The following is a 26,919-nucleotide window of genomic DNA, read 5'->3' on the forward strand; positions in this document are numbered from 1 at the left end:
GAGAAGATTAGTCGGATTTTCGTGGATGATTTTCCTGTTCAAGACGCAGAAACCGTGTACAACTACCTACCACTGGGATCACAAAACAGTCCATGAAATGCCCAGCAACTTCTACGTGAGGCTTTTCAAACAGGTAAACAGAGGTGCCGATATGTTTAAAAATACGGCCTATAGTCTCAATGCAAGAAAAAAGCCTAAACTAAACATTGAACTACCTGTCCTTAATATTAAATCAAACTGGAGACGCTAGCATGTGCCAAGTTGCCAACCCAAATGTTTTCTGTCTCTGTGCCCAAGGAGACGCGAGGAAGCAGGCAGGCAGGCAGGTGAACAAAACCAGACGTGTGCACCGCTCAAGGTTGAAGGTCTACTAACTCACATTACACACGCCATTAAGCCACATCCTCCAAGCGTGTGTCTATACATACATATCCCGCTACCCATGAATGACAAACGCCACAGCAGCAGGACGGAAAAAGAAGACACGAATGGGATGAGCCGTAAGAAGCTAAGGTGTGTCTGACAATCCTTCCAATCACATCATACCAGGAAATAACTACTACATGAAAAATGGCTGAGATTAGAAAATAAACTAAGGTCTCGATCTAGATTCTAGAATGTCCATCAATATTTAATTTAACTCTAGATCGATTTCAACTATTCGCATTTTTTTCTGTTTCTCATTTTACTGATTAGAATATGAAGTATAGGAACGGTGCGTGCAAAATAGCGAACATGTCCCAAAAAACGTAAACAGAACACACACACACACACACACACAAAGGACAAGGTAGGATGAGCCTTGTACGTCTATAAAGCCATCACATAGGAAACACGCAGCTCCCCAAGGTAAGGCCGAGGCTAAAAAAAGACTAATGGCGCTTATAGTTTTAACACGTTCCTATTCCGTCCGTCCTGCGCCTCAGCCACATGCTAATCTGACGAACCTCGACGCTCATCGCATTCAGGGACGCTACCCCAACAGCTGGCTCCTGTCTTGGGGGTGCATACAAAGGTGCTTACGGAAACCCGGGCAAAAAAGTCAAACACAGGAGTCGGTGTCAGTGACGTCGTAAAGAGCGAGGCAAGGTTAAAAAAAGAAAAAAAAAGAGAGCGACAGAGATAGTGTGTGCGTGTGCTTATTATTAACTGAGGACACTTGGCAAAAAGAAACTAAGGTCGGTACTGTCAGACGCTTCCACCTCTCACATCACCTATTTTAAAAGGCCGAAAAGGAGATCAGTCGGGTTGTAACGAGTGTTTGTGTTTAGGTCCGTGGTGCAGAAGGGTCCAACTAGCAGAAGGGTCACAAACTACCTCTGGAAATGCCCAAGACTCATACGAAAGCCTGGTCAAATGTGTGCTTGGGCGCCGAAATGTTTAAGACCCTAAGACTAAAGCATCAAACAAAAGGGAGAAAGTTACGCAGCATTCGGTAACACCTTCGCTGGTAGGCAGGAAGACAGACAGACAGGCAGATAGACGGGTACTTAATGTATTACTAATCAGGCATGCGGTAAGTGGATGAAAGTGCAGAGCCAGTGTGTGGAGTGTGCTGGGCCACGTGACTGCTATGGTGGTGGAGAGGCGAGGTGCTGGTGGAGAGGGAAGTGGATGGATGGAGTGAAGTGTGGAGAGGAAATGGGAGAGACGAGGTAGGAATAGGGGTGCGGAGAAGTGGATGTGGAGATGTTAGCAGGGTGGACTGTGATGGAGAGATGAGGATGTTAAGAAGGAAAAGGATGTTATGGAAGAGATGAATGTGAATAGGAAAAGGAAGAGGGAGGAGAGGAGACGGAGAGGAGGGGAGAGTGTTGCGAAGGAAGGACATGCCGATCTAAATAGAACGTGAAACGAGGAGGAGGAGGAGGAGGAGGAGGAGGAGGAGGTGGTGGTGGTGGTGGAGGAGGAGAAAGGGGACAACGATGAAAAGAAGATGATGATGAAGAAGGAAGAGTCACGGTGCCAAACCGACCCGAGTGATTAATATAAAGTGGGCAGGTGTAAGTACGAACACACACACACACACACACACACACACACACACACACACACACACTAGTTCATAAGATGGGAATGAATCGAAGCATTACTGGACCACTTTTTATGTACCCGTACCTTACCTTCTACGTCACCATACACACACACACACACACACACACACACACACGCCACACACACACACACACACACACATACACACACACACACACACACACACACACACACGGAATAGAGGATAAACAAACACAAGCAGCTGCCTCACCAACAGAGCAACAAACAAACCATACGACACACACACACACACACACACACACACACACACACACAGCTGCAAACGCTAAGTACTGAACACATAAAACCAAACATAAATATTGACGATCGATTACTAATTTCCATGTGCAATACAAGAAAAATAGCGTTTGCAGAGAAGGAAGAGGAAGAAGTAAAGAGGATTAAAAGTAAATTAGAAGACATAAGTAGAGGAATAAGGAATAGGAGTTGGATGAGAAGAGATGGACCTATATGCCTGTGTGGCGGCGAGCGAAACGAAGACGCACCGTAACTAACAAAGCAGCGAGGAGCAGGTAATTCAAGGTGTGACCAACCCTTTGTCTCTATGCTGGCAAGCGGCTCTAGCCTCGACCACCACCACCACCTGCGGCAGGAAGTGTGTGTGTGTGTGTGTGTGTGTGTGTGTATAAGAGAAAGAGTGGAAGAAAATATATAACGTCTCTCTCTCTCTCTCTCTCTCTCTCTCTCTCTCTCTCTCTCTCTCTCTCTCTCACTGCCTAACTTCGTTCACTGGTTGTGTTTATCGGCACAGTTTGTAATTTGAACTATTACGTGTGTGTGGTTTGTAGTCTCTCTCTCTCTCTCTCTCTCTCTCTCTCTCTCTCTCTCTCTCTCTCTCTCTCTCTCTCTCTCTCTCTCTCTCTCTCTCTGCGAAAGAAATACAGCGCGTTAGCACACCTCCGGGCCCTCCATCACGTAATGAGTGCGGGCAAACACTCGCAGGTGAGGGGCCGTGGAGGAGAGCAAACAACGAGTGCAGGTAAACAAGAAAAAAGATCGAAAGGAAAACGGGCAATTCCTACCGTAGAAAAAAAAAAATAGTGAATGGGAAGTGACGTATATTTAGTACCGTACCTATCTTGTCTACAGCAACCTTTCACATCCAAAACCAAGAAACACAGCTCTAGATAACAGGTAAGGATTAAGGGCCATATTCTTAAACAGCACGGCGCCCATGCAAACATATTTCACAAGGCTGTCGTAGGAGTTTTGGGCATTTCCAGAGGTAGCTTCATGACCCTGGTGGTAGAGTGACCTTTCTTCTGTACCATGAACCCTAAAGAACACTCATTAGAACCTGATTAATCTCCTTTTTGGCCTATGAAAATATGTGATGCAAGAGGCGAAGGCGTCTGATAAAACCGACCTAGTGCTTGCCTACCCATTATGTACGAAACCTTTCACTCCCTAACGTATGAAAAAACTAATAAAAGAGAAGTATTGGTTTGAGTATCCTGCTTACCCAATGTGTATAACTTTCTACGAATAGCGAGTCCTTGGTCCATATTTTTAAACGCATCGGTCTCCATTACGATTACTTCCTAAGGCCACACAGAGAAGACTGACTGGGTTTTTATGACTTTTCCGGTTCAAGATGCAGAAGCCGTGAAGAATTATCAATATGCTCACAAAATATGCTAACAAAACACTCTATGAAACAATATGCTTACAAAACAGTCCATGAAAGTCCAAGCAACTTCTACGAATGGCATTTCAACCCGACGAACTGAGGCATCGATGGGTTTAAAAATACGGGGCCATGTCATTACGGGGAAGAGTGAGACTGGAAGAAAAAGAAATTGAGCGGAAAAGATTAAAATAGGGATGAGGTCATATTAGCTTTACCAGGATACAGAAAAGGACTCAATACGGATGAATCACTTGAGTTTTCCATCCGATGAACAGGGAGGGACTTTCCAGGTGGGTAATACAGGAACGAGAAAGGTTTAACGAAGCATTGCACTCCCTGACGTGTAAAAAGAAAGAGTACTAATGAATAAGACACAATGGTTCATGTCTTTGTCAATCCTAACGAAGTATTACACTCCCTGACGTATAAAAAGAAAATAGTGAACAAGATATAATGGTCCATGTCTTGGTCAATCTATTAAGCACGAGGCCCGGTTATTCCCATGAGGCGGTACTAAGCAACGATTAGACTGTCGACGGAAAGAGATTAACCGGAAATGAAAGGTCACTGAAAAGGTGGTTTGGGCTTCTAAGAATAGAACTCCACACTAATTAATATTCCAATCATGATATTTTTAATTCATGGGGTAATTATATTTTATACGATTGAAATGCGACTTTAAATTGACGTTCAAACTCGGAAGGGGTCGAAGATACTAAGCAAAATAACTTACTAATTTAACGAATACTGAAATCAAGTGAGAACACAAATAATCTGCTGGTTTCAATTCCTTTCCTTTCCCTTCTTCAGGAATAACAAATAAAGACAAAACCGCTGCTTTTCTGTGCGACCCGTGCAGGAGTGAAGGACTGGTCTAGCAATGAGGAAAGGGCAAGTTAACACATACAAGGAAAAGACGCGAGGGTTGGGTAAGAGATATAGGGAAAACAATGCCCTGCTGGGAAATCCGAGAAGGACTGACAGGATTAGAAAAATGAAGAAGCAAGGGAAAGCTAAAATATATAAGGAAAAGGCAGGAAAGTTGGCTAACAGATACAGGGAAAACGCTGCCATGCTAAAGAGGAAAAGTGCGAAGGTTAGGTTACAGATATAGGCAAGACGCTGCTCTACTGGAAGACCCGTGGAATAAAGGAAAGAAGGGAGGGAAGGAAGAAAGGAACAGATACAGGAAAAACGCTGCCCTGATCAAGAGGAAAAGTGCAAGGGTTCTAGGTTACAGATATAGGAAAGACGCTGCCCTGCTGGAAGATCCGTGGAGTAAAGGAAGGAAGGGAGTGGAGGAAAAGAAGACGTAAGGACAATGTAAATCCTATGAGAAACAGGCACGTGGATAGGGTATTAGATAAAGAAAAAGGCTGCCCAGATATAGATGAAAGGTGCGAAGGTCAGGCTACATATAAAGGGAACGCGCTACCCTACTGACAGTTCCGTGAAGAGGCGGAGGATTGTACTGGTTGAGAAGGGAAGGCGCGAGGGCTGGTCTGAGGCACGTACGGTAAACACAAGTGAGCCAGCGTGGGCGGGCGTGAGTAGTCCCGCCATGTCTGAATCATTACTTGTCACTGTAAGTCTTGTGCATTATCTTTTGTTTGTTCGAATGGAGACGTAAAGGGATGTCATGGGATGGTGAATGCAATAGAATATCCCGTTACTTATTTGTTCGAACGGAGACGTGAAGGGATGTCATGGGATGGTAAATGCAATAGAATATCCCGTTACTTGTTTGTTCGAATGGAGACGTTAAGGGATGTCATGAGATGGTAAATGCAATAGAATATCCCGTTACTTATTTGTTCGAATGGAGACGTGAAGGGATGTCATGAGATAGTAAATGCAACAGAATATCCCGTTACTTATTTGTTCGAATGGAGACGTGAAGGGATGTCATGAGATAGTAAATGCAATAGAATATCCCGTTACTTATTTGTTCGAATGGAGACGTGAAGGGATGTCATGAGATAGTAAATGCAATAGAATATCCCGTTACTTGTTTGTTCGAATGGAGACGTGAAGGGATGTCATGAGATAGTAAATGCAATAGAATATCCCGTTACTTGTTTGTTCGAATGGAGACGTGAAGGGATGTCATGAGATAGTAAATGCAACAGAATATCCCGTTACTTATTTGTTCGAATGGAGACGTGAAGGGATGTCATGAGATAGTAAATGCAATAGAATATCCCGTTACTTGTTTGTTCGAATGGAGACGTGAAGGGATGTCATGAGATAGTAAATGCAACAGAATATCCCGTTACTTTTTTGTTCGAATGGAGACGTGAAGGGATGTCATGAGATAGTAAATGCAATAGAATATCCCGTTACTTGTTTGTTCGAACGGAGACGTGAAGGGATGTCATGAGATAGTAAATGCAATAGAATATCCCGTTACTTGTTTGTTCGAACGGAGACGTGAAGGGATGTCATGAGATAGTAAATGCAATAGAATATCCCGTTACTTATTTGTTCGAATGGAGACGTGAAGGGATGTCATGAGATAGTAAATGCAATAGAATATCCCGTTACTTATTTGTTCGAATGGAGACGTGAAGGGATGTCATGAGATAGTAAATGCAACAGAATATCCCGTTACTTATTTGTTCGAATGGAGACGTGAAGGGATGTCATGGGATGGTAAATGCAATAGAATATCCCGTTACTTATTTGTTCGAATGGAGACGTGAAGGGATGTCATGGGATGGTAAATGCAATAGAATATCCCGTTACTTATTTGTTCGAATGGAGACGTGAAGGGATGTCATGAGATAGTAAATGCAATAGAATATCCCGTTACTTATTTGTTCGAATGGAGACGTTAAGGGATGTCATGGGATGGTGAATGCAATAGAATATCCCGTTACTTATTTGTTCGAATGGAGACGTGAAGGGATGTCATGGGATGGTAAATGCAATAGAATATCCCGTTACTTATTTGTTCGAACGGAGACGTGAAGGGGTATAAAGAGATGGTGAATAAAATAGAATCTCCAATTATTTGTTTGTTCAAAAAGGCGTAAACTGATGTGAAAAGATGGTATATAGGAGTAGAAACCTTTATTATGTGTTTATTGTGATGGAGATGTGATGGGGTTCAAAAAATATGGTATACAAATAATAAAAACACCAATTATATGTTTGCTAATGACGAAGTGTGATGAAAAAAATGAAAAGAAACAATTTGAGGGTTGAAATTAAACCTATATTAATGAATGAATATACTAAATGAAATAGACTACCTTCACAACAACGATCAGGGAAATATCATCACAATTCTCAATACATATCCACCTTCGTTTACATCTTCATTTGTTTCTAAATATAAGTGTTGAGACCAATCCAGACGTTACTAAACATTGGGACTTCCTGAAACGGAGACACTTTCACTTTCGTGACGCCTTCATTTGTTTGGAAGCTAAGTACGTAAGTCTCAAGGCTGCTGTAGAAGTTACCAGACAGACATCGAGGCTTCTTGAAATCTTGCCGTTAAAGGCGAGGCACCGAGCACATCACGTCCACTTTAATCCACGCCTTCCACTTCACCTTTCCTCCGCACTTCTCGTGGAAATAATAAGGATTCAGAGTTACTACCTTACCACAACCGCGTAGCTACATGTCAGCAACCTCTAAAACTAACCCAAGCTATTTCCTGTTTTCACCCCCACCACAACCACAAGTATTATCCTCCTCACGACCACCACATCAACTACCAAAATCACCACCACCACCACAAGCAAATATCGTCCTCAAAACCACCACCAGCATCACCTTCACTTTTAATAATCCTCTGAAGAAAAAAAAAGCTACAAATTAAAACCTCTAAAACTAACCCCAGCTATTTCCTGTACAGCATTTCATCAACACCACAACCACCACCACCACCACTACAACCACCATCACCACCACCACAAGTAATATCATCCTAACGACCACCACAAGCAAATACCACCCCCGAAACCAGCGCCAGCATCACCCTGACTTATATACTATTCTAGTCGTAAATCTCATCACCACAATCACCACCACCACCACTCTATGTATGCAGCACCTCATCACCAAACTTAACACAATACACCACCACCACCACCACCGTCACATTATCATCACCACATTAACACCACAACCAGAGCTTCTTCCCATTACCATTATCACTAAGCCTTCTCCTCCTTCGCCTGATTCTCCTCCTCCTCCTCTTCCACAATGCTGCCTGGAATCAATGGCTGTCCTACAAAGAGAGAAAACGACCCTATGCCTACTAAGAATCAAGGGGAGAGAGAGAGAGAGAGAGAGAGAGAGAGAGAGAGAGAGAGAGAGAGAGAGAGAGAGAGAGAGAGAGAGAGAATTAAGCAGAGGCTCGTTTACTGCCACAGCGAGGATTTATGGTGTTGTGATCCTGATGAGTGGAGAGAGAGAGAGAGAGAGAGAGAGAGAGAGAGAGAGAGAGAGAGAAAAATTAGTTTTCCAGATTCAAACATGTCATTTCTCTCTCTCTCTCTCTCTCTCTCTGCAACCACAAACAGATTATTACTAAAAAAACGACTTAGTATCAAGGCCATGTGTGTGATCATGACCCAATAGCATAACTATGACGAAGACGACAATAATAATAATAATAATAATAATAATACCTAATAATAATAATATCGACTAGCCTAACCTACACATGCTATATCACCATTAAATCAAGGTAAAACAACACACAAACACATCATGACTATAAAAAACAAGAGTCACGCACGATACACACACTTCCTTTCTAATTAAGACCAAAGATAAAAAAGGAAAAAAAAAGACTGACCTACTGATTGCTATTCATGTTCCTCAAGGTTAACGAGGAGGCCTACCTATAAACACTTCAGGGTGGAGGGAGTAGAGGCCTCGCATTCAACTATATTCTCCCTGTCTGGCTCCCCTGCTAAGCTCCCTGCCTCAGCTCCCCTTACATCTCTGCAGGGGACAGAGTAGCGTTGTGAGAGACGGTGGTAGATGGGGGAGGAAGGGAGGAGGAAACAGGATAGGACAAAGGTAGAAATTATTACAGTGGATAGGGGAGTAGGCGAGGTGATGAAGGGGACAATGTAGAAAGAGACAAAGGCAGAGTGAAGAAAAATCATTGATGGAAAGGTGGAAGGGAGAGGTAGGAAAGATTAGGGAGGTGATGGAAAGGTAGGAACTGGGAGTGGGTGGCTGGGTACGGAGGGAAAGGGAAAGGGAGGGCAGTGGAGGAAAGAGCAATAGCGGAGTCAGGAGAAACTGAGGTGGGAAGGTGGATTAGGAGGGTCCGATGGGAGTTAGGGAAGATTATGAAGGCAATGGTGGAGGCTTGGGTGGAGGTGTGGGAAGGAAGATGGGTACGGATGAAGGAAGGAGGGTGAGGGAGGAACATGAGGGAAAGGGGTTTAAAGGGAAAATGAGGTATACGGAGAAGGAAGAGGAAGGAAGGAGGGGTGAAGTACGAGTGAAGGGGTCAAAAGGGTATGGAGTTTGAGGAGGAGGAAGGAAGGGGGATGAAGAGGGAGAGGGTGAGACAAGGGAGAGGCACCACGCCAGGTTTAAGTTCCGTGGGGAGGAAACACCGCTCTCAGGGGTCACTGCTCTCCCGTAGCCATAATAACACACACACACACACACACACGAAGACGAGAAGGGTAAGCTTGAAAAACGCAGATCATGATTTTGCCTCTCTCTCTCTCTCTCTCTCTCTCTCTCTCTCTCTCTCTCTCTCTCACACACACACACACACACACACACAGATAAACTACAAGAGGCCAGCAGGCGAACCCACAACACGCACACCACCATCTCGCTTGCACGCCACGCCACACCGGCCCACACACACCCATCCACCCGCCTTACTGCCTACGTTCTCCCCTTCCGCGTTGCAGTGCTGTGAAAAGGTACCACAAAGACCCACCTCCACGTCTCCACACACACTTATGAGGTAGTCCCACCGAACCCGCTGTACCGCGACGCCACTTAATCGCCCCCTTTCTTTACCTAGCGATTCCCTTTTCACTCTGGAAAAAGGAGAAGAAAAATAAAGCGCTCCAAGTCCTTTTTTTTTTCCCCTGGGATTCTACCACTTGCTCTGCGACACTTTATGCCTAGTCGTAAACATATAATGAACAAAAATGTATTGCATGAAAGTACACGCTAACAGGTCCTACAATCACGAATATACCCAGCCATCATCGTCCAGCTCGCCCGTAAAGATAATAACAAAAACTTACAGACTTTTGGAAGCACGAACTTACTAGGCTCTCGTGCCCTTGTATGCTACGTAACGCTCGCTTAGTAAGTGTTTTAGGGGCAAAAAACTTCACGTAGACCCATTACCGTAAAATTACCTCGGCCCATAGCGGCGTAAAGAGGGCGGTAATGAGCGATGAAACAGTATTCCCCCGTAAAATAAAATAAAACGCACACATACGGGAATTATTATGAAAGTAGCTGGTTCTGCGCTGCCTATACCCCCACCCCCACCTGCATGCTACCTGGATGACACACACACACACACACACACACACACACACACACACACACATACACACACCGCTCCGGTAGCTGAATCGGTTAGAGCGCCGCGCTGCAAGGCTTCGCGGCTAAACAGGCAGCGGTTCGAGCCCCGCTCAGGCCGGATTCTTTCCGTTGACTCTGAGTGGTTACTGTCCCCCCTTGAGCAAGGGGCATGGGGTGTGTGGTGTGTGAGGTCCTGGCAGTACCCAGAGATCGACAATAATGAGCACTTGCTCACGTCGTGAGGGTACCTGCTGGCGAAAGCGAGTCCAACTCGTGATCAGGCCGTGGTGAATTACACACACGGTCTTCGCTGTCTGCACCCACCTGCATGCATGTTTAACACACACACACACACACACACACACACACCTTTTTTTTACGAGTAGCTGAGCCTTCGCTACCTCCAAACCTACTTGCATGTAACCTGGTTAAACGCACACATACACACACACGGGGAGTAACTCGACCTCCCATAAGCTCCGGAAATCACACAGACATGTGCAACACGCACATACGGGAATTTGTATACGCACCAAGAACAGGTACGTATGTAAAAGTAAACAAAGAGAACGAAACTGATACCCACTAGTCCACCTATTTGCTGCGTATACTGAAAATTGAACACATCGAGAAGCGTTTTGAGATTTTTATTTATTTTTACTGGTTTGTATTATTACCCTATGCAAGTAAATATATAAAATTAGCAAGAGGCTAAGTAAGTAGCCTATTATATGCAAAATAATATTTAAAATACTTCACTCCACTGAGAAATTTGGCAAAAAAAATTAATATAAATTTTGTCAAGCGATCCAGCAGCATGAAAGACTTGCAATTTTGGAAACGTAAACTGAATACCTAAACAGTGATTATAAATTCTACTCTCTCTCTCTCTCTCTCTCCTTCGTATTCCTCCTGCTCATCCCTTCACAAAAAATATTATAAAAAAAGATACCACGACGATACCCTAATCCAGTGAACTTGAAAAATCATTAATGAAATCTGCGAAGCGTGGATGATCAGAGAAAGGAGAGGCCGAGGAAAACGTGACCAAGTGGAGAGAGAGAGAGAGAGAGAGAGAGAGAGAGAGAGAGTGGGAGGAGATTTCTGACTGCCTACCTACCGACAGCCCTCCTCCCCCCCTCCTCATCTTCCTTCCCCTCCCTCCCTCTGGACACATCATCCTAGGAGTTGCATGAGTCACCGTAAGTGTTGTATTCACGAGTAACGTAAACACCCTGACACCAGCATTGCCGTGACACCAGCCACCTAGAGGGATACGGACTCTCTCTCTCTCTCTCTCTCTCTCTCTCTCTCTCTCTCTCTCTCTCTCTCACCCACCCACTCACTCAATATTACGGTACTTTTCCTTGTCTGGGAGGAGGAGGAGGAGGGACCGTATTGCTAGCGAGGCCGAAGACAACAAAAACACAGCAGCCACAGTACAGCCAGAGGCAAGGGGACTGTCCTATCCGCGACCCCGCTACACCGAACCGGCATCAGGGACGGTCTTCATAATGATCAACTAACTCCCCAGTTTTGTCATTACGTACCCACACAAAGGGACGGCCAGCAATGGGGGAGAGATTATCTTCATCCTCACCTCCCAACGTGACATGAGCGACGAGAGGGAGATGGGAATGCGGGACCAGCCAGCAGTGAATTGGGATGTATAAAAATTCATTCATTCAGACGAAAGAACGAGCTAGCAAGGGTATTTGAGACGCTCTGCAACTGGCGTGGTGTTGTGTTGCTGATGCTGTAACTCGGGGAAGAAGGAGGAGGCGGGGAGGGATGCAGCTGACCTTCCTGTGTTGTGATGTGCCATGCTGACTAAAAAGGGAGGACGAGTGGGGATGTGATTACGGTGATGCTGTGATAGTGGGTGATCAACGATAAGAGAACACTATACAGCCTTCCTCCTGCATCATATCCTCTTCCTCTTCCCACTACTACAACATTTGTATATGAGATCTGCTAACAATGGGGGAGAGGTATTTTGCTTTAGTGGTGATGTAAGGGTGAACGACTGATGATGAAGGAGGTATAATATATATAATAGTCTTCTTTCATCACCACCGCCACCACTACCACAACCTATACGTCTTCATGCTCCTATGGTGCTGACAAAGGGGAGGGAGGGAGGGGCGCCTCGACGTAGTGCACAGCGTTGATGATGGTGGGCGGTGATGGTGTGAGCGTAATTTACTGGTGAAAGATGGGACTGGTCTTTATTACCGCCATCCCCACCACCTCTTTCTCTTCTTGCTACTACTCGTCCGTGTGGTGTATACGTCTCTGGGGTTGTGATGCTTGAGTGGTGATGAAGGAAGAGGCAATGGTCTTCTCCCAGCATCGCCATCACTACCTCTTATTATGTGCCCTACTGACCAACAGGAAAGGTGATTCAATATTATATATAAATTATTATGTGATTACGTAGTGAATAAATTATGACTACGGAAGACGACCAACATGACTTCCTTCTCCTCCTCCCACCGTTAGCTTCATTTTTTTTCTCTCCCCCTCCTTCACTATTACGTCCCACACCACCACCACTGATCTAAGACGTAAATGCAGTTGATGACATGGATAGGCTGTTCATGTTTTCTCGTCTTTCTGAGAGGCAAGTCGCCACGGCCACATTTTATCTTTATTCAAAGTGTGTGTGTCGCAGGCAGCCTAGCCATCTGCCGGCGGCGTGTGAACCTTGAAACTAAACACTTACATATCTAACCTGAGGAGCAAGTTTATATAAAATGTGTAGTTATTTTCAGTGTGATTAGCCATTCCTGACTCTCAACTTCGATTTGTGCTTAAAAGACGTAACAAGACGTGATACCAATTGTATCAAATAAAAAGATGAACTGGTTATAGAACACACACACACACACACACCATGTTTAATTAATAAGTGACACTTTATACAACCTGGACGGATTTATCTCAGGACATGATCATATGCAGGAAGCTTCTGCCATGAGTCGACACACATCACGGTTCTCATTTTTTTTCTATCATATCTTCTTGTTACAGCTCTTGACCTGAATAAGAAAGGCTGAAACGGAACAGGTTATCCTCTCTCTCTCTCTCTCTCTCTCTCTCTCTCTCTCTCTCTCTCTCTCTCTCTCTCAACGTGAGAAAGCAAGATAGGCAGTGGACCAATAACTGAAAGATCATTTATTCATGACAATGTATTGTACCGCGACAATGAAAAGTAGTAGCGTACAATGTGATCTTAGTTACTTTTAACTGAATCCTATCAAACCCTCAGGTAAAAGTGGTTACGGTGTGGGCTTTTTTTTTTTTTTTTTTTTTTTTTTTTTTTTCAAGTAGGACGGAAGGAGCCAATGACACGCATGGGACTGACTGAATCGTAGACCTCCCATCATCCAATCAGCTCAAAGCAAACAACTGCTTCCTCACGTTTGAGCGATGAACAACGACTGACCTTGGTCAACATAAGCAAAAAACGCTTTCAAGGGTGTTTATTCTGGGAGGCGAGTTATCAAAGTGACGTGATGAGTGACTCGGAGGCTGACGTGCTGATCCATCAGCCACGATGTGATGTTTTTATAGCATTTTATTTCTTGACCTTGGATTCTGTAGCGTGAACGCCAAGTTACATGACATTAGCCATGTTGCTACGACAATGTCCTCTAACCATTACATCAGCCATGCTCAGAAAACTACACTATCGACGCTTGGAAAATACTTGATGCAATGCAATAAGTAAATGATGCAATAAGTAAATCATGAACAAAAACAAAATAACCAAATCACCAACATATTGCCTCTCATATCTACATCACGTGACCGCCACCTCATAATTATCCCTTCGTCCGGTTGGTTTATCTTCCCGCACCACGGCGGCGATATCACAAAGATAAAACCCAAACCCCGGACCGATCATGCAACACCGGTGTGTGGACTCGAGCCTCCCTCAGTGGGCGTGTCACGGCTTAACGCAGCACTGTAAATATTGACAACCATTCCTTTCATTAAACCCTCGCTCTGCTTCCCACCCAGAACCATTATCTCACAGCCCACACGAGTAGCATCGCACAACACCGGAGCAGAAAATGAGAGCTCAGTCTACCATGCGTTGCAGCAGCTGCAAAAGAGAAAAAAAAGCCATGCAGTGTTGCAATTTAGGAAGGAAAAGATAAGCATGCCTCACTGAGCAACGCACCCTAACAGACATGACACAGAGACAAACACAACGGCGAATGGCTCCATGGTCTCCTAACCCACCCCACACCCAGAAAACCTGCCAGGACAAGGGAGGACTTGATGGCAAGGTGAAGAAGGACTGGCAAGATGATGAAGGACTGGCAAATGGCAGGATGAGGAAGGCATGGCAGGATGAGGAAGGACTGGCAACATGGCAGGATGGCATGGCAGAACGAGGAATGACTGACAGAATGGCAAGTCGAGGAAGGACTGGTAGAATGGCAGGATGAGGAAGAACTGTCAGAACGAGGAAGGACTGGCAGAATGGCAAGATGATGGACTAGCAGGATGAGGATGGACAGGCAGAATGACAGGACGAGGAAGGACTAGTAGGACGAGGAAGGAGTCCGAAGGACTGGCAGGACGAGGAAAGACTGGTAAGATGAGGAAAGACTGGTAAGATGAGGAAGGAGTGGCAAGACGAGGAAGGAGGAGGACGGCAAGGCGCCCGCACTAACCTGTCTGTGGCGCCCCTTGAACACGACAGCGAAGGCGCCGTGCCCTATGAGGTCCTTGGTGCTGTACTCGTAGTCCCCGACCACCTCCATGACGCCTGCAGGGTGGCCACTCAGCACTCCACCATGGCGCCTCCCTACCGATCAATACCTAAACACCGCGACCCTGCCTGCGGAGACCCGCTTTTCTCAGGCAGGGGGAGACATGGTGCTCGCGGCGGCCGTCCTAGTGCACACTCTCTATCCGCGGCGCCGTGTTGTGCGTCACCATGAGTTTAAAAGAGATTTAGTACAATGGTAGCTCTTATGTGTGGCACCTCCTCCCCGCACGGTGTCTGAAGCAGTACTGGCTTTGTCGTCTGCTGATCAGCTGATGACGGCACCGTTGCCAGATTATCGTACTCAGTGCATCAAATTTACCGGTTTCCAGACTCATAACTATTGCCAAGAAACACCATTAATTAACCATTTTAATGATAACTATATATGAAGCCAGTTATTGGGGTGGAGAAGACAGTTTTTTGGTCGCAAAGTGGCAAGTATAAGAGCCTGAGTACGACAATCTGGCAACGTTGCTGCCTGACGGGTCGCGCTACTCCCATGCCTGCCGCGCCGTGCCCAGACACCAACACAAGAACTTTTCCTCTATGCTAATTTATTTGAAAACGTATGTTGTTCTTACTGCATGTAAATTTGGTATGTTTTACAATAGGAGTGAGTTACACAAATCGCGTTCAACAAGAACAAACTGCCCATTGTTGGTTAAACATCCCCAGCAGGAGTATTTTGCCCTTACCCAAAATTAGCTGTTAATATCTAAGCACCCTGCCCCGCACCTCACGGGGTGCTGAACGATAGTAAAGTCAAGGGGTGCTCGGTGCAACGCAGACATAACATGTCAAATTCAGAATGTGCGCTATCTAAACAATGGAACGTTGATAATATATATATATATATATATATATATATATATATATATATATATATATATATATATATATATATATATATATATATATATATATATATATATATATATATATATATATATATATATCTATATATATATATATATATATATATATATATATATATATATATATATATATATATATATATATATATATATAATGAGCGACGTCTCGCGAAACTCATAAAATCAAAATATAGCTTGTTATCAAATAGGTACTTTCATTCATATTGATGACTTAAATGAAAACCATACACTTTAAAATCACTTTATGTGAATCATATACATTACATGATAGGTCTAGGTAGCTATGAATGCCCCCAAAACATAAAGAAAGTGCAACATACCTATATAATACTGTTCTAAACAATGCATGTTTCAGTTCTGTAAGACGAATGGTGAAAATGCAATGGGTCACTACATATTCAAGGTGGTGGGAAACTAACACTTTTTCTCTAGATTAGACAAACGTCACAAAAATATTATACACCCATGTAAGTTTTTTTTCTTATAGAAGCACAAGTATATGAAATCATTTACACAAATATATCCCCTAGTAATCCCTGGGGCACTTTCTACTTCTTTCTAATTCCCCTGTCATGAACTGCCATTTCTGGCACAGGCATCAGTCAGGAAGCATTGTGTGGACAGTCAGCTGGCTTATGGTGATGACCAATGCAATACTACTGCAAGCATTTAAAAGCATGATGATGGAAATTTTCTTGGAGTTTCAACATCTTCAGTTGACAGACCAACGATGAACCTCACAGAACCATTACATCAGAGATGGCACTGCCTCTAACAGGCAGTTTCCTGCACTATCCAGTCATTATCTTGCCATATCACCTGCATCTGAATTTTCACCAAGAAGGTAATGATGCAGTTACTCCTTACTACAAGAGGGGGTAGTAGCTGTACACCAATCACGGCCAACTTCCCATACACATCATTACAGTAGATAAATAAATGATGTACAGTCAAATCACTTAGTTTACATTCCAGGATCAACAAAGAAAAATATTTATAAAAACAAGACTTAACCCTTTCCATCTGTGACGTAGACGTTGGCATCACAGTATGGAAAGGGTCAAGAAGAAATGGAAGAGGATTAATCCTCTTCTAAACCTCTCAATCCTCCTCTAAATTCCTCTTAATCCCCTTCCATTTCCTCTTAAGAGGTTTAGAAGAGTATTAAGAGGAAAAGGAAGAGGATTAAGAGGTTTAGAAGAGGACTAACCCTTTCCATACGGTGACGCCAACGGATGCCCGTCAGCGTCGCCGGAGTGAAGGGGTTAAACTTCCCTGGTTACACAATACTTTGATCATTTTGTCCGGTGTTTCATGCTAATACATGCAGCAAAGGTGATGTGCTTTTGTTGTACAACCTGGCCATCTATGAGGCTTCTGTGATGTGAGAGTGAGCACCACAAGCAATGGTGAATTCATGAAGACATTTACATTCCTTTTTGGATATGAGTGTGTGTGACAATAGCAAATTCAATGATGCGCACATTTAGAATTAAAAATACAGCTAAGCAGTTTTCAGGAAACTTTCTGAACTATTATAAATACAAAAATAAACACCATTTGAGAAAAATACTCAGCATACAACAAATAAACATTTAAGATAATAACATCTGCATTTTGTATCAGTAAAGTAATTTGAACTACAATATAATGAAGTTTCTTCCTACTAAGAATAAATAACTACCATGCCTTTCATGACCACTACACATGCTAAATACTCAGAGAAGGTGTGTTTAATTCTCTAGGAGTCTGACCTGAGGAAGCAGCATTATATGATTTTACTAACCTAACACTACACCTCTACCTCTTCACTGAATCAGATAACTCTACATGAAATTCTATGAAAGGAATTAAAACTGCAGCTGCTTACGCAGGTTACACAATAAAGTGATTACCTCATTTTTCAGGTTCACACATTCCTATTTTCCCCTAAATTTATCAGATCTATAAAAAATCATGACTAGAAAGTCTACCTACAAACACTACAAATTCATGTACCATAGTACCATGGTGTCATAAAATCACAGAAATTTTTCTATCAACTAATCAGTGTAGCCCTGAAACCCTTACACAGAGTCCAACTCAGTGGAGGTTCCATAGAACATTCCATGGGTTTAATCTTTCAAGTAATCAACACAGACCTGCTACCTTGATAGAAAAGCCAACAGGTTACTACCAGATTCACAAATTCACACATGGTCTTATATATATAACACAATGGACTCAGGTGGTTACAACACCAATGTTAGATATGGAGGGACTGATTTCCTTGGGTAATAGTACACAGCACATCTTAGCACATCTTAAGGGTTAAAAACATGTTACACAATTCAAATTACCTTTGCTTCTCTTTATAAAAGAGCATTCAACAGTAATTTTAATTCACTGTTATTAATTCCTTTATGCTGAGACAAATCTTCAACTCTGTATTTCATTTTTTGAATTTGTATTTACGTATAGCATTTTCCCTTCCCCTTTACCATCTTTATTTCACAGAATATTACTTTCTCTATAAGATTGAACATATTTTACATGTCTGTATCTATTTCAACTTCCTTGCCTTCCTCATTTCCCCATTTCTATCTCTCCCTCCCTCCTTCTTCATCCTACCTACTACCTGAAAATCTCTCCCTCTAAGAACAAATGCTTTCATATATTAGCATGTGTCTTTCTACCTAGTATATACCTCCCAAGTCTGTTCATTATGACACCTCTGAATACCCTTACAGGTCCCAGGAGAATAAGTGGTGCTTGACAAGCATGTCTCTGACCCCTTCTCGTAGCGGTCGCTGGTCTTGATTTGGGGGAGGGGGCAACTCCCAGTCTGGATTAAGAGTGAACGGAAACTGTGCCAACACCCTCAACTCACACTTGATCTGGACCCAGCCTGGAGAGCAGAGAAAGGAGGAAGGGAGGTACCATCTTTCAACCACCTCCACACTGGAACACAGAACTTCCAGCCACAGGTGCAGCACCTGAAATGAAAGTAGTAGATGCAAAGCAGAGAAGGGAAAAGGCATAAATGTAATAGAATATTAAAAAATTAATAGAAATTCATTTGAATTTGCAAGAAAAGAAAATTCAATAATAAACATACCCCCACATTCAAGAAAGTAAGTATTCAAGTAAGTCTGAGGTGACAACTGATACAGGTTGAAAAATTGGATGGCAGAATGAACAAGTTGCAGCTGAACACTTGGGAGCCATTGTCTTTTTCAGACTTTAATGAACTGTAATGCACTGTAAGTGATGATGTAACAATAATTGTTTTAAGGTTGGCAACAGGGTGCATGAATATGTAGTCTTGCCATTTGACCAGAAAATCTTTTCTTTTACTGTCCACCAGGTGATATATTAAATGAGAAAATACATGCTCTACCTTTCAACATACCACTAACTCCACCACACAACTAAGAGAGATGATCACCATCACTCACCTGCTCATTAAGGCCTAAACATATAAGGGAGCGCAGTTTAACATCCATCTGAGCATGCACAGCATCATGACTCATGTTGACTGCCTGAACACACCGATACAGCAGCTGCAAATAAAATCATAATACTTATGGTATTATATTTACTTTAATTTTCAATGCAAGTAATTTTACAATGTTGAAAGTCAAACTTGATGATAGGCCTTGCCTATAAAGAGAAGTTTCAAGAGCACTGTTAAACTTTCCTCCTATGGTCAGTCTTAAATCTCCAGTAAGAAATAAGCACAACTCAAAAGCAAATGGGTTTCATCTTGATCAGTGGATTAGGTGCCACTGTGTCAAGGTCAATGTATCCCATACCACCAAAAGTTTTAATTCATAATTTTGAAACTGAGGCTTCAAGTTGTGGACTGACGTATCTGTGTTTTCATAAAAAAAAAATATATATATATATAAATAAATAAAATGCATACCCGTATTATTAACAAATTATAATACGAGACCAGACAGGAACTATAAATATCTTTTTGTAACCTTCAGACACACTAAATACACTTGGGAATGGAAATTTGTAGGTTTAACTGTATGTTACCTCTTGATTTATTCTTTCATTGTAATATACAGGTAACTCTCGATTTACGCGAGTTTGGTTTACGCATTTTTTAAATAACGCGGGGTCCAAAATCCAAATATATGTTTAATTTACATGTTTTTTTCACTTATACGCAATATTTTATGGAGTGGCCACCAGATGTCTCACGCAATTGGACTCACACGGCACCGCGGCCACACAGCTGAGCTCAGTTCTTCCCGCGCGCCACTTGAACAACAATACAGTACCCACGCTGCCACGCTACTCAACAATAGGGGTGGGCAGGTACCGGTACCAGGACCGTTACTAACGGTACCAGCTATACGGTACGGTATAGCTCGGTACCAGTACCAATACTATCCAGTCGCTCATGGTGTCCCTCATTTCTTCCTCACATGAGTGAGGCTGAGACTGAGTGCCTGAGTGGATATCTCGGTGATATGGATACTCTCTCTCTCTCTCTCTCTCTCTCTCTCTCTCTCTCTCTCTCTCTCTCTCTCCACTGAATGAAGTGAATATTTATTTTTCGATAGAAACCTACCTCTTGTTTGATTTACATTGTTTTTGATTTACGCGACCTCTTCAAGGACACAATACTCACGTAAATCGAGTTACCTGTACAAACTTAGGGGCCACAAACAAAGGTATTAAAAGGAAAACACAAAACTCTAGTCTGCAAAATCAACAGAGATCACTGATCTTACTGATAACTGAGCCTCTCTGTTTTTGTTCTCAACAACATATGAAGAATGCTTTTACTGATGTAGTGACAAATAATTATTACTAAATGCCTAAGGTACAGTAATATTATAGAGATAATAAACACAACAGTAATGTACTTCACAAATATCAACCATATCGATCCTAGTTAGAGAAATGCCCCTTGAGGAGTAAATGGCAAACCATACGACCAAGGGGTTACATCAATATTCATATTTATATGATTTTACAGCATTAGAAATCAGTCTCAATATGATTGCATATTATTACCTTGGACATTTAGTGTGGTAACTCTACTGTCACATGCATAAGAGAAAATTTAAAGAAAATGTGCTCAAAGTTTTATAAATGATCTACTAACGAAAATTATGTGAAGCAGAAGCCAATTTTTACCAACATAAGGATGTTAGCTGGGGAAACAATGCTTCAGGGGGTATTCTCTACTAATTTTGGTGCACTACTAGCTCAACTTTGGAAAATTGTTATAGTAGGATATCAATGTATTATTATTATTGAATATCACCACGAATTAGGCATACAATTGTCAATGGAAAAAACCCACGACAGATAGATCACGCCACCTTAAAGGAATGTCGTCCGTCAGTGTTTACCGTCTCAGTTTTGTATACTTAGCACTCCGATGGTGCGCAGAGGTCACCTTGACATACGTGACCAATTGTAACAATTATTTTCCAACCTGTAACTCGTCACTCCTTCACGAGAGTCCGACTGACACACAACGACAGTCGCTCTCGCTCCGACGCTTCTTGTACATAAAGGCTACGAATATAATTCGCCTTAAGGAAGCTGAAGTCTTAATCAACACCCTTTAAACGCCCCCCGACAAGCCCATTACATTTAGTGGCAGCGGTGGGATATGAACCCACGCCTCCAAAGAGACTGGTGCCTCAAACCAGTGGGGCAGTCAAATATTCAACCTTATGAACCAGTCACTCCCCTCAAGGGAACTGCCTCCAATCAGTTTAATAAATACATACATACATATTCATATTATGTATGCATGAGTGTTATGCAACAGCCCTGGTGCCTTGTGCAATATTCACCAGAATCTGAAAGAATCAAAACTTATATAACACTTACTTCTTCTGGAGTCAAAACTTTACCATCCTCATCAAGCCTGAAGGTGCGGCAAAGGACAAGGCGAGAGTACACTGAAGAGAAGTCTCTCTCTACTTCTCGAGCTGCTGACTCCTCAATGAAAAGCCAGGGATGGCAAGGACCACCTGATATAAACAAAGGTTGATAAAAAAAAGTAAACACAAGTGCATAAATAATCTCATGAAAGCTATAGTCTTGTTATATGTGTTTACAATGAACATAATCTGCAACTGCATGAGAACGAAATAAGAGTGTTACAAAACAAGAGACAAATGGTATGATGAGGCAGGAGACCTGAAAAATCACAGATGAGTGCAAAATGTTAACACAACAAAATCTATAAAACACTGTGCATGGAAACCCAAGTTTGGTCTCAAGCATTGAAACAACTGCAAAACATTATCAAATATCATACAGTTGTGTCCAAAGTTTCACACTTAATTAGTACCACAAAACAGTGTGCAAAACCTGAATTTGTAAAAGTTGGGGCACTTCTCTTACGGGAAAAGGGGCTGTGGATCTGAAAACTATTTTTTTTTTTACAGATAAAAACTTTGTGAAAACACAAAAAATATATGAAAATATATGAAAAGGACATTTTCTAAGCAACTCCTCCGAATGATTACAAAGCAGCCATATCCTAAGTTCATATAGGTCAAACATTTCATATTTCAGGCATAACTTCCATTCTAACTTATCTTCCTCTCATCATACCAAGGAGGGAGGTCGACCTCATGCCATGTTGGAGGATGGCCTTAATGGCAGGACAAAGTGTTCCTCGCACCAAGTCCGTCACTGAGGCTGAGATGGCATCATCACCTGCACGACTGTATTCTTTGCTGCGCTCATCCAGAACTTCAACAAACTTGGCTGGGAACCAACCTTGGGAGAGGAAGTTTTCCGTGCAATATCTGTAATTTATATTTTATCCTTTGGGAAGATATGAATGAACGAAACCAAAACTGATTCAGTCTGAGTGATAAGCTAGCAGTAAAAACTACATTTTATGGGGAAAAATGTATTCTGGAGAAAGAGAATCTGCAAAACTACATTTTAACAATCAGAAAACATACTAATTTGTAAACTAAAATATCCAACTCTGGGCATTAAAGAATCTTCAGAAAGATGACAAATGTAATTCCAGAAAGATAATGATTAATTTTGATCCCACTCAGGGTTGCTGTATGATGATATGCTTGATGAAATACAGTTAACTCTTGATATCTGCATGTTTAAATTATACAAATTTGGATCAAAAAAGTGATTTTTTTACTGTAGTTGGTACATTTAGAATGATGCAATAATGTAGATTCAAATCAATCTTTTGCAACCAACAAACTTATCTAAGTCTCTGGAGCTCACCAAAAAAGCACTGGCCATAACAGAAGAATATGACCAGAATGTTGAGAGAAGATCGAATCTTGCCGTTATAGTTATTTCATTCAGTAGAGCGTTTCACACGCTCCATCCATACTGAACGACTTGTTACATGACTGAATTCTCAGCAAAGAAAGCAACTGACAATATCCAGCCATATTTTTTTTTTTTTTTTTTTTTTTTTAGGTGCTGCCAATAGCACCAGTAGGCTTTCTTGAGGGGCCTCCTGATGACCCCAGCCCATCAGTAGTGCAGGTGAATTTTATTTATAGTGACTGCCATGATGTAGGACTCCTCCTTGTCCCATGTTGCCCCCCAGTGCTCCACTTGAACAAAATCGCTGAAGTTAGGGTTGATTCATAATCTGGGCTGCATGTGAGTAATCTGCCACTCAGCAATGGTTGAAAATTGTCAGCGTGCTTCGACAGAACTTGAACCTAAGTTCCCAGGCTCACCATGCCCACAAGCTGACCACTCGGCCACCGCCTCCACATAGTGGTGGAAGATTACCAAGATGCTGTCCAGATAAATTAACCATAACTTCAATGACTTGTTAACCCCTTCACTACGGCTGGGCCAAAACAGAGCCCCGCGCCATATCCGGGATCGCCACGCACGCCAAATTTCATATGTCGCTATTGAATATAACAAGTTTTCAGCCATAAACTCAACATAATCATCATGTGTTATATATGAAAACATGCAGAATTAAATGGTGCACACAAAGAAAATATAAATTAATTGATAATTTTGAGATGTAAGCATAAATATAGATAAAATAACTAGTATATTGGCTAAAGCAAGCCAGGACGCAGTATGCGCCTCCTTGGATATGGTATGGAGCACGCAAGGACGGGCCAAATATATGGCTTTACCACGTACCAGCGATGGGCCAAATTCCTGCCATGACATAAATACCCCCAAATATATATATATATATATATATATATATATATATATATATATATATATATATATATATATATATATATATATATATATATATATATATATATATATATATATATATATTTGATCACAAATGCATTGATACATATATAATGGTTTGTGTGAGTGATGATTTTTTCTCATTAACCCTTTCCATCCGTGACGCAGACGTCAGCATCACAGTATGGAAAGGGTCAAGAGGAAATGGAAGAGGATTAATCCTCTTTTAAACCTCTTAATTCTCCTCTAAATTCCTCTTAATCCTCTTCCATTTCCTCTTAAGAGGTTTAGAAGAGGATTTAGAGGAAATGGAAGAGGACCAAGAGGCTTAGAAGAGGACTAACCCTTTCCATACGGTGGCGCCGTCAGACGCCGACGTCGGCGTCACCGGATTGAAGGGGTTAATTCGATTACAAGGGTCTTTAAAAACATGCTTGCCACAGCTGCCGGGTTAATAAACAGATCTGGGATTGAAGTTTTCATCTAAGAGGGAAGATTACTCACAACTTTGCTCCTAACTCTTATAGTTATTTGCAGAATAAGACCTTTACACTCGAGTAAGCTCCTAAATTGAGTAAGAGGTAATAGTACCATGGAGGGTCCTTTAGAAATTTAGGAGTAAATTTTGGGCAACATAAAGAAGAACCACATTGCAGGAATGGCAGCAGCCTTGAAGGAATTTTCATACTTAGTGTGATGTGCTGAATAAATATAGTAGCTTAGAGCAAGTGAAATGGTATAAAATAGATCAAGAGAGCATAAGGAGAGAAGAGGAGAGTGAATGCATAGAGTAAAATAACATGGGTGGCAGTGGTCAACAATGTCAGGCCCTCAGAGCCTACCCTGCCTGACACCATTGCCTTTAATTATACATGTGTACTGAGCAAAACCCAAGTGTATATGCTTGTAAAAAACATAATTAATAAACAAAGCGCAATTTCTCCTACGAGTGATTTGATTGCGAGTAGAGATTGCTCATATGAATAATCTAGAGAGTATTCGTATGAAAAGAACCAGCCTCCTATGAATGCTTCAATGGTTCTTTATCAATATGGTCCCTGGTCCCACAGAAACAAACAAACAATTTATTGGAAAAATATCAATTTATTGGAATTTGATTTAATATAGTCAACAGGACAATGTGATCTGTCTAGCAAGAGTTCTAGGGAAAAGTAGTTAAGGGGGACCAGTTCTTATCCTAAACCTTCCTGTATCATGAGTTACATCTCTTTTAGTTGCCTCTAATGAAACCAGGGGTGTGGAGTCGGAGTAAAAAATTTTTGACTCCAACTCCAGGAAATTTTAAAGTTGCAACTCCGACTCTGGCTCCCCTTCCCCTTCCCCTCAACTTCAATTTTTTTTTTTTTTTTTTTTTTAGGTGCAGCCTGTAGTGCCAGTAGACTCTCTTGAGGTCCTCTTGGATGGTCCCAGCCAGAGAATAGTTTTTGAACCGACTGCACCCAGTCACTGCATTAGCTAGCCATCTCGCTCTCTTCCCTTTAGAATCTTATATGATCCCCCATCCCTCAGTTACATTAGTTCAAACAATGGTTGCCAATTTTGTTAAGTCTGTACTTTCTGTCTCATCTACATTTGATATGCCATTTTTAGGCCACTTGTTGAAATATTTTCATCCTTGTAGTTCCCATTCAAGTGAAGGACATACTTACACCACAAGAAAGTCTTATCTATCATTTCAGGAATTAAGAATAATGGAAAATAGCAAAGTGTTTGTGAGTGTCGGTAGTGTTTAGAATAATGCATCACGATATTTAGGAAACTTGGGGCAGCCACCCACACACCAGTAATCTAAGTTTTAAAATGGTGCCTCTTCCACGTGCATACTACAGAGCACACACACACACACACACACACACACACACACACACACACACGGCCCGGTAGCTCAGTGGGTAGAGCGTCTGCCTCACAACCAGAAGGACCGGGGTTTGATTCCCCGACAGGGTGGAGATAAGTTGGGTTTATCTTCTTTCACGTGTAGCCCCTGTTCATCTAGCAGTGAGTAGGTACGCGACGTAAGGCGAGGAGTTGTGACCTCATTGTCGCGGTGTGTTGTGTGTGAGTGGTCTCAGCCCTACCCAAAGATCGGTCACTGAGCTCTGAGCTCCTTTCGTAGGGGAACGGCTGGCTGTCTCGAGAGAGACCCGCAGCAGACCAAGAGGTGAATTACACACACACACACACACACACAAAAAAAAAAAAAAAAAAAAATAAAAAAAAAAAAATGATATGGCTTAGAAAAGATCTGAATGAACAAGAGAGAGACAAGTTGAATGAACTCACAGGTGAGGTTTGTGATTTAAATGAGAAGAGATTGGAAGAAGAGAAGGAGTTTTTTTGGAAAGTAATGGATATGAAAGTGAGGAAGTGGTTCATGGTGACAAGAGGAAGGAGAGAAAAAATCTAACAGAAAAGGAGGAAGGATGGAAAGTGTCATATACGAATATCAATGGAATAGTGTCATCGTGGATAGAGTTTAACGACTATTTGAGAGACAAAGAACCCGATATTGTGGGGCTGATGGAAACTAAGTTGTGTGACCCAATTGAGGTGGTGGGGATTGGAGAAGGTGCATACAATATATGGAGGAGAGACAGAAAGAGAAAATAGGGAAGAGGTGTGATGTTGATGGTAAGGAAAGGCATTAGGGTGGAAGAGGTGATTGAGGGTGAAGGCTTGGCAGAGGTACTTTGTGGGTGCTGAAGAAAGAAGGAGGCAGTATGTAGTAGGGGATGTGCCACCAAGAACCAATGCATGGAACAAATGCATATGAACAAATGATACAA

General features: G+C 42.2%; 2 protein-coding genes across 4 annotated transcripts in view; both read right to left on the bottom strand.

The window, feature by feature from the left end:
• The window catches only part of LOC126998882 (serine/threonine-protein kinase unc-51-like), a 108,422-nt gene extending 93,155 nt beyond the window's left edge, over positions 1 to 15,267 (bottom strand). For both annotated transcript variants that reach the window (XM_050861075.1, XM_050861074.1), the window contains exon 1: positions 14,929 to 15,267. In XM_050861075.1, coding sequence (XP_050717032.1) covers positions 14,929 to 15,018 — 90 coding nt within the window. In that variant the 5' untranslated portion in view covers positions 15,019 to 15,267. The remainder of the gene's footprint in view (positions 1 to 14,928) is intronic.
• An 884-nt stretch (positions 15,268 to 16,151) lies between these two features.
• Positions 16,152 to 26,919, bottom strand: part of LOC126998884 (small G protein signaling modulator 3 homolog) — a 44,051-nt gene continuing 33,283 nt past the window's right edge. For both annotated transcript variants that reach the window (XM_050861078.1, XM_050861079.1), the window contains 4 exons: positions 22,502 to 22,669; positions 21,770 to 21,912; positions 19,360 to 19,464; positions 16,152 to 18,897 (listed from right to left, as the gene is read on the bottom strand). In XM_050861078.1, coding sequence (XP_050717035.1) covers positions 18,646 to 18,897; positions 19,360 to 19,464; positions 21,770 to 21,912; positions 22,502 to 22,669 — 668 coding nt within the window. In that variant the 3' untranslated portion in view covers positions 16,152 to 18,645. The remainder of the gene's footprint in view (positions 18,898 to 19,359; positions 19,465 to 21,769; positions 21,913 to 22,501; positions 22,670 to 26,919) is intronic.

Source organism: Eriocheir sinensis, chromosome 15 (genome assembly GCF_024679095.1).
Source record: "Eriocheir sinensis breed Jianghai 21 chromosome 15, ASM2467909v1, whole genome shotgun sequence".
NCBI classification, from domain to species: Eukaryota; Metazoa; Arthropoda; class Malacostraca; order Decapoda; family Varunidae; genus Eriocheir; species Eriocheir sinensis.